The 12,921-nt window shown below is 41.1% G+C and overlaps 1 protein-coding gene across 7 annotated transcripts in view; it reads right to left on the bottom strand.

The window, feature by feature from the left end:
• Positions 1-1,512: 1,512 nt before the first annotated feature.
• Positions 1,513-12,921, bottom strand: part of SLC26A8 (solute carrier family 26 member 8) — an 84,234-nt gene continuing 72,825 nt past the window's right edge. For 6 of the 7 annotated variants that reach the window (XM_041760009.1, XM_041759969.1, XM_041759977.1 and 3 more), the window contains 4 exons: positions 11,328-11,699; positions 8,355-8,409; positions 8,077-8,261; positions 1,513-2,954 (listed from right to left, as the gene is read on the bottom strand). In XM_041760009.1, coding sequence (XP_041615943.1) covers positions 2,526-2,954; positions 8,077-8,261; positions 8,355-8,409; positions 11,328-11,699 — 1,041 coding nt within the window. In that variant the 3' untranslated portion in view covers positions 1,513-2,525. The remainder of the gene's footprint in view (positions 2,955-8,076; positions 8,262-8,354; positions 8,410-11,327; positions 11,700-12,921) is intronic. The other variant, XM_041759994.1, reaches the window with a different exon arrangement.

Here is a 12,921-nt window from a genome sequence, read left to right as displayed (position 1 = left end):
TTTGGAAAAAGACTCAACCTTTGAATTGTTGAGTTTACATTTTCTTTTAATGCTGTACTTTTTATAATCAATTAACCATTTTTATCTTACTACTTTGGGAAAGGCTGGATGTTAAAGATAGATGGTAATCCAAGCACCTAGTTAGGTCTTTCTGAGGTCATGCACCAAAGCCAAGATTTGGCTATGTTGAAGTTGCAGCAGAAAGAGAGTCTAAACTCTACCACTTGCTGCCCAAGTGCCAGAAGCTGTTGATTTCATGTTTAAAGACCTTCCTCTGATGGAAATGTGGCAATACAAGGCAGCTGGTGTGAGAGTTCAGCAGCCCACAGAAACTAGGCTCTCCATGTATTTTCTAGTCTCCTGTTTTTTTTTTTTAATTTTTTTATTTATTTATGATAGTCACAGAGAGAGAGAGAGAGGCAGAGACACAGGCGGAGGGAGAAGCAGGCTCCATGCACCGGGAGCCTGATGTGGGATTCGATCCCGGGTCTCCAGGATCGCGCCCTGGGCCAAAGGCAGGCGCCAAACCGCTGCGCCACCCAGGGATCCCTAGTCTCCTGTTTTGTGTGAAATATTTTCTTGGTCTTGACAAATTTCTGGCCTGTCACTGCCTTGACAATTCAGAGTTTGACCCAGTTTCTGGTTAAGTCCTTGGTGCCATAGCAATTACCATTAGGCTTCATCAGGCTGTGTTCCTGGGTGCCTAGCTTTTGTATTTCCCCATGGTCACCACCCTTGGTTCCCCATTTGGCTCTGCCCTCCTAGTAGTCATTGGAGCTTGGTTTAGTTTAACTCCTACTCATTCTTCAGGTGCCAGGTCGTAGGTCATTGCCATAAGGAGGACTTCCTTGACACCCAAGATAAGTTCAGACCTTCCTGATGTATGCCCTCAGATTTTCCTGTATTTTACCTTCAAGGTACTTATCACAATTTATAATTTTGTCATCTATTCTGTTCATTTTGTATCTTCAGCACCTGGGACAGTACCTGGCATATGGTAGTAGTTCAATAATGTATTGAGCAAACATGAACAGATGAAGCTTGTGATGTGTGTTCCCACCTCTTTTAGGTTACAGTTGTTGGTTTTTTTTTTTAAAGATTGTATTTATTCATTCATGAGAGACACAGAGAGAGACAGGCAGAGACATAGGCAGAGGGAGAAGCAGGCTCCCTGAAGGGGCCTAATGAAGGACTCAGTTCTGGATCCCAGTATCACAACCTGTGCCACCCAGGTGTCCCTAGGGTACAGTTGTTTATGACCTTGAGCTAATTACAAAACTTATCTGAATTGCAGTGTATGCATTTAAAGTAGGGCTAATATTGTTCTATCTACCCCCCAGTTTAAGGTGTACATGGAGCAGATGCTTAGTAGATGTATGTAGAATGAGTGATTGCACATGTCATCTCTGTGATAGGAGACACCTATATTTTAACAAGAATTTCACCAACATATGAGAGAAATTTAGTACCCAAACAAGAGGAATCGTGTTTATTTATTTATTTTTAGGAATCTTGTTTATTGAGTGGAAAATAAAATTCAGGATTACATGTATCTTTGCCCAGGGGCCCATATTTCTCTTTTGCTTACAGCTTAATACTAGAATTTTTAAATAGGAAAGTGGGATTTTTTTCTATGGATTTGGACCAAACTAGTAATGATGGACTTTTTCAGTTTCTAAGAGGTTATGTCTGTCACAGACATTAAGTTTGGTCCACTAAGAATAAAGATTCTAGACTGCTTGTATGTTAAAAACTTGTAAGAAAGCAGCAGTGGTGAATGTGAATATGAATACCAAAGAGAGCTCTATAGAGCTAACATTCTCATCAATTGGTATAGCTGACTGGTCTTCTGAAACAGTGGTAGGGTAAGATCCTGACCTTGGAGTGATGGCAAAAGTGTTTTCAGCCTAACAATTCCTTGTGCTACAAGCCTCATAGGCTGGTCTAGCTTAACCTACTTTTTTTCCCCCTATTTCTACCATCAGCACAGTGAAGATACCTTGCATATAAAATACAAATGCTATCTGGGTTTTCCTTTTCTTGCTCATCTCTTCTTCACCATGTCCACCCACTTCTGGAATTTCTCCCACCCAACATTTCCTTAGGAATACAGAATACAGAGAAGGGAAAAGATGCAGGAGGGGTCCAAATATAACAAGAGTTATATATTTTATTTGAACCTCATCTCTTTGGAGAAAGGGAAACAGAGATGAGAGGAGTAAGTTAGAGATGGTTGGACAATATCCTCAGAAGTATGGGGAGTGCAAAGAAGAAAATCTTTCACTAGAATATCTGCTGAAGGTGAAATAAGGTAAGCCTAGGTAGGGAATTCAGAGATAATTCTTGGTATTTAGCATTGTGATCTGGGAGTAAGATCCCAGTGCTGAACCCAGCAGGTAGAGGAGTCCCAAAACAAGGATTGCTAGTTTGTAATTCGTCTAGGTCTTCTGACCAAGTGAAGCCATTGGGAAGGGAAGGAGGATTTGCCAAGGGAATCTTACTCCTTATTACTCCCAGTTCATTTCCTAAGTGTTATTGCCCTTGGGTGAATATGAATTCAGACCCTGATGCCTCCTCTCCAATGACTGTGTCCTAGGCCGAGCCTGACTTGGGGAGCCAGGAGGCATAGACTGATACAGAGGCCAGTACTGCTGCCGAGGAAAAGTCTGAGCCCTTGGTCTGGGCATGGACTCAGACTCAGGCTCCATCTCCAATCTAGGCTCTAGCTCTGGTTCAGGCTCTAGCTCTAGCTCTGACTCAGGCTCCATCTCATGATCCAGGTCTAGATCTAGATCTAGCCCAGTTTCTTGTTCTGACTCCAGTGTGGGCTCCAGCTCCAGGTCTAGCTCCAAGTCCTCCTCTGTTATTGGTCTCTGCATCATGGTGTAATCTGGATTTATGTTTTTGGAGACTTCTAGAAGACCGCTGCTCATTTTATGTTCTGACTCTTCATTCTAAAATACACACAATTAGATGGGTTAAAATTTCCAATTAAATTTAACTTTTGAACAGTCAAGGACTCTCAGAATACAATAGGACTTAAGATATAAGAAATCATATGTTCCTGGTAAAGTTGAAACTATTTCTGGCTTATATCTGCTTTTCATCTTTGTACCCTCCTGTTCCTTGTTTACTCACTATTCTTCAGGCTCTATCAATCCATAACTTGTGATTTCTTTGGCTTTTCTAGCTAGCCTGGATTTTATGGTCAACCATTAAAACTGCAGTGGTCTTGGCAGCATCCTGAAACAACCTGTCTTCTTGATCTTACTTGTCTTCCCAACCCCCAGTGTAATTTTGGTAGGACACAGAAAGCCCTTTGTGACCTAGCCTGTTGCCATCTTTAGCTTTATCCACATCTGTAGTCCTCACCCTTTGCTCCAGCCTTAAGTTAACCAAAGATGTCAGACTTTGCTTACCTTTGCTCATGCTGCTCCCTGTCCCTGGCTTGTCCTTCTCCATCTTGTCCATATACACTTATTCATATTCCAAATTCAGATCAAAGATGACCAACCAGGATCATAGCTTCCTTTGTGTTTCAACTATACCTCACTCACACCTCTATCATAGCGCCAACAATGTATTACCTCATTTATTTACACACTTATTTCCCCTATTCGTCTTAAGCTCCTTGAGGTAGTGCCTGCCTTTAGATATCCCCAGTACCAGACATTGAGTATGTCACATAGCAGATGCACCACATAGCAGATGCCCCCCATAGCAAGCCCCACAGTAAAGCTTGGTGAATCAGCTTTACAGCAGCATTCCACAGAATTCACAACTTTCACCTCTCCTGAAATAAGTTTTTCTCTTCCACCACACGATATTCTTTGCTTTCCCTCCTTCCTTTCTGGTTGCTCCTTTCTGGTCTATTTGTTGTCTCCTCTACTTCTTTTGGACTTCTAAATGTTGGCAAGACCCAGGCCTCAATTCTGGGAACTTCTCTACTGCACCTATACTCCTTCCATAGGCAATTTTATTTAGTCTCATAATTTTCATCATCATCTATGTGCCAGTGATTTTTTTGGCTATAATCCTTCCCCTTATCTGCTCGCTCATATACCCATTTTCATTCTGACATCTCCACTTGGATGTTTAACAGGCATCTTGAGTTTAATACATCCAAAGTAGAACTTTTTCCTCTCTTCAGTCCCCTAGCTTAAATGCCAGAAAAGTTTTTTGACATATTCAATATCCAGTCTTAATATAAGTCCTAATAAGAATGTTAGTAAACCAGAAAAGTACTTTTTAAAAACAGAGTAAATATAATGTCTATCTTAACCCAACTGTTAACCATTATCCTTAATAGAGATACACAAGAAGTTTTTCTCATAAAATTCGGGAGTAAGACAAGACAGCGTACTATAACTGAAATTGTTCTGGGAGATCTAGCTAATGCCATAATATATGATACTGAAATAAGAATTTTGACAACTGGAAAATAAGGTATTTATATTACTTCCAGAAAATAGTTTTCTAGCTAGAAAACACAAGAGAATTAACAATGAAACCTCTTAGATCTAATAAAAGGACCACAAAGTTGGCTAAATAATACACATCAATAGGTTTCCTATGGGCTAGCAATTGCCAGGTAGAAAATATAATGAAAAAGAATGTTCATCTTAAAAAGCAATAAAAGTATAAAACAAAGTATGAAGTATTTAGGATTTGTCTATATAAATAAAACCACAAAACCTTACTATGAATGCAACATTTAAACAGACTAAATAAATGTAAAGACAGCCCATGTTCCCATATAGGAAGAACAAATATTGTAAGGATATAGATTGTCAAATTATTTTATATTTTTAATGCAGTTCTAATGAGAATTCCAATGGGATTCTTTTTTGGGGGAGGTAGGGTCCTGAAAAAAGATTTAAAAGTTTGGAAGAGGATGATCCCTGGGTGGCTCAGCAGTTTAGTGCCTGCCTTCAGCCCAAGGCGTGATCCTGGAGTCCCAGGATTGAGTCCCATATCGGGCTCCCTGCATGGAGCCTCCTTCTCCCTCTGCCTGTGTCTCTGCCTCTCTCTCTCTGTCTCTCATGAATAAATAAATAAAATCTTAAAAAAAAATAAATGAGTTAGCTCAGAATGGTTAGCTGTACAGATAAAAAATAAAGATTACTCTTTAACACCATATACTGAAATACATTCTAACTAGATTAAAGAGTATAATATATAAACACTTAAACATAAAAATCTAGAAGAAAATATAAATGATTAATTTACTTCCTGAGAATGACATTCTAAACAAAAGGCAAATGGAAAATAAGAAAAGGCTAATATAGGAAAGACAATGTAATATGTAAAGCAAATCTGCCAAGTATATCATCATTATAAATAAAATAGAGAAAATTCCACTTATAGTAAAGGCAGACTACATAATTCAGACCTCCTACTGAGGACAGCCACAAGAGCTGGGTAAAATATTTTAAGACTTCTGCTTGAACACACTATAAAGCTAACAAGATCATGAAGATCTACCAGGCCAAGATTTGGAAAAGGTGAAAAATCTATAGAGGTGAGTCTGGCATTTGGGACCACTTTTGTGAAGGTATTTGATGATCTTGAAGTGACACATATATGCAGAACAGTGCTTTTGACACCTTTTAGACCTTAAGGGTTGCCAAAATTGCATTCCAGGGCCTGCCAAGGGGGAGCCTGTGGCATGCCTTCCCACAGACTGTGGCTGGACTGTGGGTCATCTGGATGGCCTAGAACACCTCAAGTCATAAAATCAGGTCAGTTATTTTTGGATTCCTAGTGCCTCTAGGTACTTGACAAAACAATAAATTTTTTTCCAGAAGAAAAATATCATCCTGGGCCTCAAATTATTTTTATAAACATTTTCTAAATACAATGTCTGGCACACACCCAAAGATTACCAGGTATGTTAGACTTTGATAGTGAAAGATGGACATTGAATCTCTAAGATAGTAGTTCTCAAAGTGTGGGTTCTACAGCAGTAGTATCAGCATTACTCAGTACTTGCTAGCAATGCAAATTCTCAGGCCCTACACCAACCCTATTGAATCAGAAATTCAGGAGATATGGGGCACAGAGGGGCCCAGTAGTCTGTTTTAAAAGCATATTTTGGTGATTCTGATGCATACTAAAGTTTGAGAACGACAGGAAATCACCAAGCATAAGCAGGAGGACCTCTGGTCAGAAATGTTGTTAAGAGAATTATTGCTCTAGGTAGGGATGAACCTGAGAAACCAAGGTTTCATCCAACTGAAAGATTTTGTGTTTCTATGATCTTACAGATGGGAGTGGAGTATAGAGCAAAATAGAAAGAATATGTCCATTCAGGAAAAAGTTCTGGATAAAAAGAGGCACATAACCTGTGAGAATTCTCAGTAAGCCAGGGAAATCCATTACTTTAAAAAGAAAAAGAGGGATCCCTGGGTGGCGCAGCGGTTTGGCGCCTGCCTTTGGCCCAGGGCGCGATCCTGGAGACCCTGGATCGAATCCCACATCAGGTTCCCGGTGCATGGAGCCTGCCTTCTCCCTCTGCCTGTGTCTCTGCCTCTCTCTCTCTCTGTGACTATCATAAATAAATAAAAATTAAAAAAAAAATTGTTTAAAAGAAAAAGAAAGTGGGGTGCCTGGCTGACACACTCTGTGGAGGATGTGACTCTTGATATTGAGGTTGTGAGTTTATTTTATTTTATTTTTTTTAATAAATTTTTTAATTTTTATTTATTTATGATAGTCACAGAGAGAGAGAGAGGCAGAGACACAGGCGGAGGGAGAAGCAGGCTCCATGCACCGGGAGCCTGATGTGGGATTCGATCCCGGGTCTCCAGGATCGCGCCCCGGGCCAAAGGCAGGCGCCAAACCGCTGCGCCACCCAGGGATCCCGAGGTTGTGAGTTTAAATCCCACATTGGCATAGAGTTTACTTAAAAGAACAAGAAATAAAAAGGCCATGTTTTACAAGCTTGGATAGCTTTTACTTTTTAAAGTGTTCAAAAAGACTTATTACTCTGGTAATACTTCTCTTGTCATAGAAAATTCAAACATTATTAAAATGAATTAAGTCAAAGAGTCAGGGGTTTAATAAAAAACATTTTCTAGTCATTAGATAATATTTGGTGTCCATCTGTATTTTAATTTCCCTTGCTTTGTGATAAGACAAGGGGATATCTTTAACCTTTATAGACACTGATTTTTTTTTTAAGATTTTATTTATTCATGATAGAGAGAGAGAGAGAAGCAGGTTCCATGCTATGCTGGGAACCCAACGCGGGACTCAATCCCGGGACTCCAGGATTAGTGCCCTGGACCAAAGGCAGGCGCTAAACCACTGAGCCACCCAGGGATCCCCTAGACACTGATTTAAAAACATTGAAATAGGGCAGCCCAGGTGGCTCAGTGGTTTGGCGCCAGCTTCAGCCCAGGGCATGATCCTGGAGACCCAGAATCAAGTCCCACTCAGGCTCCCTGCACGGATGGAGCCTGCTTCTCCGTCTGCCTGTGTCTCTGCCTCTCTCTCTGTCTCTGTGTCTCTCATGAATAAATAAATAAAATCTTAAAAAAAAAAAAACACTGAAGTAGGCCCAAAGTCTTTATTTAGTGTTAATAAATGGTTAAAAGTTCTGGCTTTGGTCAGGTTGAGTAAATCTTATATTATTCCCGATGGAGATAAGAGACAGAGTGTTAGATTGGCAAGTCTTTACCTCTGCTAGTTCATCAGTTCTATTATTCATGTCAAGGGTGGTGTAGGGATGGATTCTAAAGGTATAGCTAGGGGAGATATTTAAAATATTCAGTAATTGGGATGGCACTGGCACTAACCAAGCTTGCTGTAAAAGGATCCTTGAGACCTCTGCTGGGTTGGGTAACACTCTCTTCAGTTGGGAAAGGGTCCTGAATGGGGTCCAGATACCATGACAGTATGGGGAACATGGGACTCAGTTCTACTGCTATTTACCCTCTGCTAAGGGAGCACTCCAACATCCCAAAGTCTGGCACAGCCATACTCAAAAACCTTTTCTGGACATTCTCATCTCTAGTTAACCAGATATCTCCCCCTGCTCACCCCCCCCCCCCATGATGCTTCACATCATCCAACCTTGTCTGTTTCTGAGAAGGTTTCCTGTATCACTGTCTCAGATTCGTCCATGCTTAACTCGGATGACTCTGGAAACTTCCTTGACAAGGCAAACAGCACAGCGTCGTGGAGGGTGAGGAACAGCTGGGCCTTGGTGATGCCAGTGTCAAAGAAATCATTCCTCTCAAATGCCCTGACCACAGAAGCTACAAACCAAACCCAGAACATACACAGGGTCAGACACCTGGGGAGAGCACACAGGGTGCAAACAGCACTCTCATAGGGTAAAGGATACTCACAATGACACCCTGAAATGAGTACCAAAATGTTGGCATTTTTGAAAGCATTGCACATCTGTGAGGAGAGAGTAAACCAGTATTAGTGATCTTCACACTCACTAGGAAAGATCCTTCTAATTATCTAAGTTTTAATACCCCTTTGGTCATTCACTTGTCTGGAGTATATGTACCTCTGCATTCCAATTTAGCTCTATAAACTTTTGATGAGTGGATTTCCATATGCCAGGAAATATCTAAAGTGCTGGGAATACGAAAAAGAATCAGATGTTCTCATGGAGGGTGGGGAGTGAGACGGAGTGTTGCCCATGGTCTCAGGTGGGAAACAGTTCATGTAAAGAGATAATGCTCCTGAAGATAGCACTCAGAGAGAGACAGGTACAGATGTGATGGGAACACACTGGATAGCCCTCAAGAACAGCCATATCATGGTATTATTGCTTAGTGTATGCGTATGACCTCCTTCTCTCTGGAGTTCACTGAGCAGAGGAGGAAAAACAAAACAAACAAAATATGGCCCAGAGATGGTCAAATGACATAGTAGAGGATGGAATTCAGGAATCCTGAGACTCATATTCAGAACTGCTCTGCAAAATTGCATTTGACTTTAGTGAAACATCAGGTATTTATTAGTATCAGGTTACTAAATATCAGATACTGATTTCAAGTTTACTTCAGCCAATATATGTGCTCTAGAGCAATAACTCTTAAAGTTCGTATTAACCTTAATACTCTTGGATTGATTGGACTCCAACCCTGAGCACTGTTAAAATATCAAAAGACACAAAAAAACAGACTCTACTTCTTTCACTACCAAGAAGAAACAAGAAAACCATTCTTGATCATACAGTAAATCATAAAGTCATTTCATAAAGAGACACTGTGGACATACTCTAAATGACAAACAACATGAGTGACATTCTATGAATTAGGGAGAAGCTTATATTGAGTGATTGTCTCTAATAAGAATGACTGCTGGTGGGCATCTGGGGGGCTCAGTCAGTTAAGTATCCGACTCTTGATTTCAGCTCAGGTCATGATCTCAGGTTTGATCTTGTGCCCTGCATTGGGCTCCAAGCTCAGCAGGGAGTCTGCTTGAGATTCTTTCTCTCCCTCTGCCTCTCCTTCTCCCTCTTTTTTTTTTTTTTTTTAAAGAATGACTTTTGGGATTTTTCTTGGCAAATTTAAATTTTCAATGATGAAGTAAACAAAAAATAATGATTTCCTCCTATAAGGCAGTAAAGAATGATTATAGAAGGAATGAAGAAACCTGTATCTTTAAGGTGAGAAAGTGTACCATGAATTTCCAAAGGCTGTCAAGTAAAGTGTCTACATTGCCTTCATGTTGGGGCTGGAGCTGAAAGTCATCAATGTAGGCCAGGTGTGGATAGGTTATGCCAAGGACTAGAACATATGGTGCCTCCGCAAAAAAGGCAGGGAAGAGGAAAGAGAAAGGAGAGGACAGGACAGCACAAGTGTACTTCAGAGCAGAGAGAAGAGTGGTATAAAGCTGAACGCTTTGAGTTCCCATGCTGGACAGGCCACTTATTAGCTGTGAGCCTAGAACTCTTCAGATGAAATATGGCTTACCTCTCAGGATATTGGGAGAATTAAATGAGAGAGTGTATATGAATGTGTCCAACACGGTCTGGCATGTAGTAGGCATTTGATAATGTAAGTTTAATGAAATCTGAAGTGGTAACTAGTGTACAAGAGTGGGAGAAGAGAACACAGCCCAGCAGTGAAAACTGATGGAAAAGCCCCAAAGTTAAGACATAATCAAGTATAATGGAATCTCAAAATGGGATAGAGAAAAAAGATGTCGTAGATTGAAGAGCCTTTAACATTAACCTCTTTCAAGCCTCTTAATTTTTAGATGAGGAAATGAAGACCCAGTAAAATTTACAAAACCATCTTGGGTCAGATGGATGGCCAACAGTAGCAAAGCCAGGACAGTGCACACATCCACAGACGGCCAAGCAGAGTTCTTTCTGCTATGAGAAGTTTCCTGTTGCCTAAGACCAAACAGGGGCTGGACTCACTTAAAAGAGAATCATATTTCTTTAGGAGTAAGAACGTTTGATAAGATAGGATCAGAGGATAAAAGAAGGAAAATCAAGCAAAAGAGTAGATCTCAAAAAAAAAAAAAAAAAAAAAGGTGGATGCATCCAGATCTGGGGAGTGAGTGTTCAGGTTATTTAAACCTGAGCCATCATCAACAGGAACAAGAGTGAGACAGAGAGCTGTAAAGGGAGATAAGCTGGCTGAAAAGTGGATATTGTAGTTACAAGGCATTAACAATAAAGCCAATATGGTTAGTTGTGCATCTAACTGTCTGTCCACACTGTGTAAGAATGAGAGGAATTAAAACTGAGAAACCAGAGAGTTGGAGAGAAGCCAGGACTCAGGGACACAGCTGTGAAAGGAACAGTTGTCCCTGCCCTTTTTATCCAAAGATGCAGGCAGTGAGGAGAGATCTGGGGAGATCCTACAGGGCCTGGACTAGGAAGCCCCAGGCTTGCAGCGTCATCTTACCACATGTCCTCACCTCTCAGTGCATTTTGCAATGTCTACCTCAGAGCAGCTGCATAGTGGAGGTTTCTTGGCATGTTTTTTTTTCTGTAGTATTCAGACCTGTTCCTTGAAAAGATCTGCAGTGAACTCCTAGGATATACTGGGAGTTGCTGGGTGTGTGGCACAGATTGCTGCCTCCATGGTATTAAAATGTCCTGTTTTTGAGTTTCTGAGAAATAATCTGCCATGCTTAGAGAACTAACCCCAGTTCAATAAATCAGGGTGGTTTGTTTCCTTTTTACTCTGGTTGACCTTAAACTGACTTTAGTGGCCAGATTTCTGGTGGCCCCGGAGTCACACAGCAGCTGATTAGTGGCTGACAGGACTCAATCATGATCGGGGCAGGCGGGGGCACAGGTAGGAGGGCATCAGAGCCCTTGTGAAAGCCTCCTCGGTACTTACTTGTCTTAACGACACCGAAGCCCGTGAATCCACAAAATGTACCATGGAGAAATCCAGGATAATGGTGTGGATGCTGGGTAGAAGAGAGCTATCTGAGTGGGGAAGGAATGATCTCCTCCTCTCCTGGTTTTCAGCAGTGCCAGGCAGTGGCATCGAGTTGTTTCTAGAGGGGTTATTAGAAAGCCAAGCTTTGTCCATGTCCTCGTAGTTTTGACCGTGATTTCTGTGAGGCATTGAAGATAGGGTGTATGGTCCTTGGTCATCGGAAATGGACTGGCTCATGTTCATGCTCTCAAAACGTGAGCAGCGGATCAGGTTAATGGAGGAAGAGTCATGGTCCCGTCTACTTTCAAATCTGTCCGTGTAGACAATCTGGGACAAAAAAAGTAAGGGGAGGACCATGAGGAGGCTCAGAGGAGGGCTACAGGTACTTGCAACTATGCCATTTCTGTCTACGGATTCATCTCCCTCCCTTGCAGGAAAGCTCCCATGGACTAGTGCTTGGATGTTGCTTGGATAACTCACTGTCCCTTTGAGGTCATGACTGAAGCCACATTCACTAGCATCTTCATTCCAACTTCCCTCTATGTACCAGTGATGTTTCCATTGTCCTGTGAGCCAGACTTAAAATCACCTTTGACTTATTCTCTCCCCTCATCCCTGGGTTCTAATTTGTCTCCAGCACCTCCTAATATGGTGTTTGAAGTGTTTCTTCCACTGGTCCCTTTCTCAACCCCTCCATCCTTCATCAGCCTTCTTTAAGAAGACAGAAATTACTGGAGCAAGGCAGTTTTTTACCTTTTGCTTCTTTCATCCTAATAGACCTAGGGTGCCTGCCATAGCATAAGGACAGCACCCAGTGCCAGGAATACAATGGCTTGCAAGATGTGAATGCTCAGGGATGCCTGGGTGGCTCAGCAGTTAAGCGCATCTGCTTCGGCTCAGGGCATGATCCTGGAGTCCCAGAATCTCCCTAGTTTGATTTAAAATTCCATGAATTGGTGCCCCTGACTGGCTCAGTTGATGGAGCATGTGACTCTTGATCTCAGGGTTATGAGTTCAAGCCCCATGTTGGGTGTAGAGATAACTTAAAAATAAAATCTTTAAAATAAAATAAAATTCTATGAATTGATTCAAAATAATTCTGTGATTTTGAGGGGCTATACATGGGTAGGCATAGAGATGAAACAAAATTGACCATGAGTTATAAAAAAAAAAATAAGTTGACCACGAGTTGATAAATCTTGAAGTAGATGGTGGGTATATCTCTATATACTCAATATACTTGTCTCTACTTTTGCTTATCTTCAAAATTTCCACGAAAAAAAACATTTTTAAAAAAGAACAACTTGGAAGAACCTTGAGGACATTATGCTAAGCGAAGTAAGCCAGTTAAAAAAGATAAATAGTATAGGATTCTAGTTAATGAGGGATCTGGAATAGGCAAATTCATAAGAGACAGAAGGGAGAATGGTGGTAGCCAGGGTCTGGGATGAAAAGGAAATGGGGAGCTGTTGTTTAGTGGGGACAGAGCTCCAGTTTTGCAAGATGAAGAAAATCTGTAGAGTAATGGTTGCACAAAAATGTGAATATA

Source organism: Vulpes lagopus, chromosome 1 (genome assembly GCF_018345385.1).
Source record: "Vulpes lagopus strain Blue_001 chromosome 1, ASM1834538v1, whole genome shotgun sequence".
NCBI lineage: Eukaryota > Metazoa > Chordata > Mammalia > Carnivora > Canidae > Vulpes > Vulpes lagopus.
This window is presented reverse-complemented; position numbering and strand designations above follow the sequence as displayed.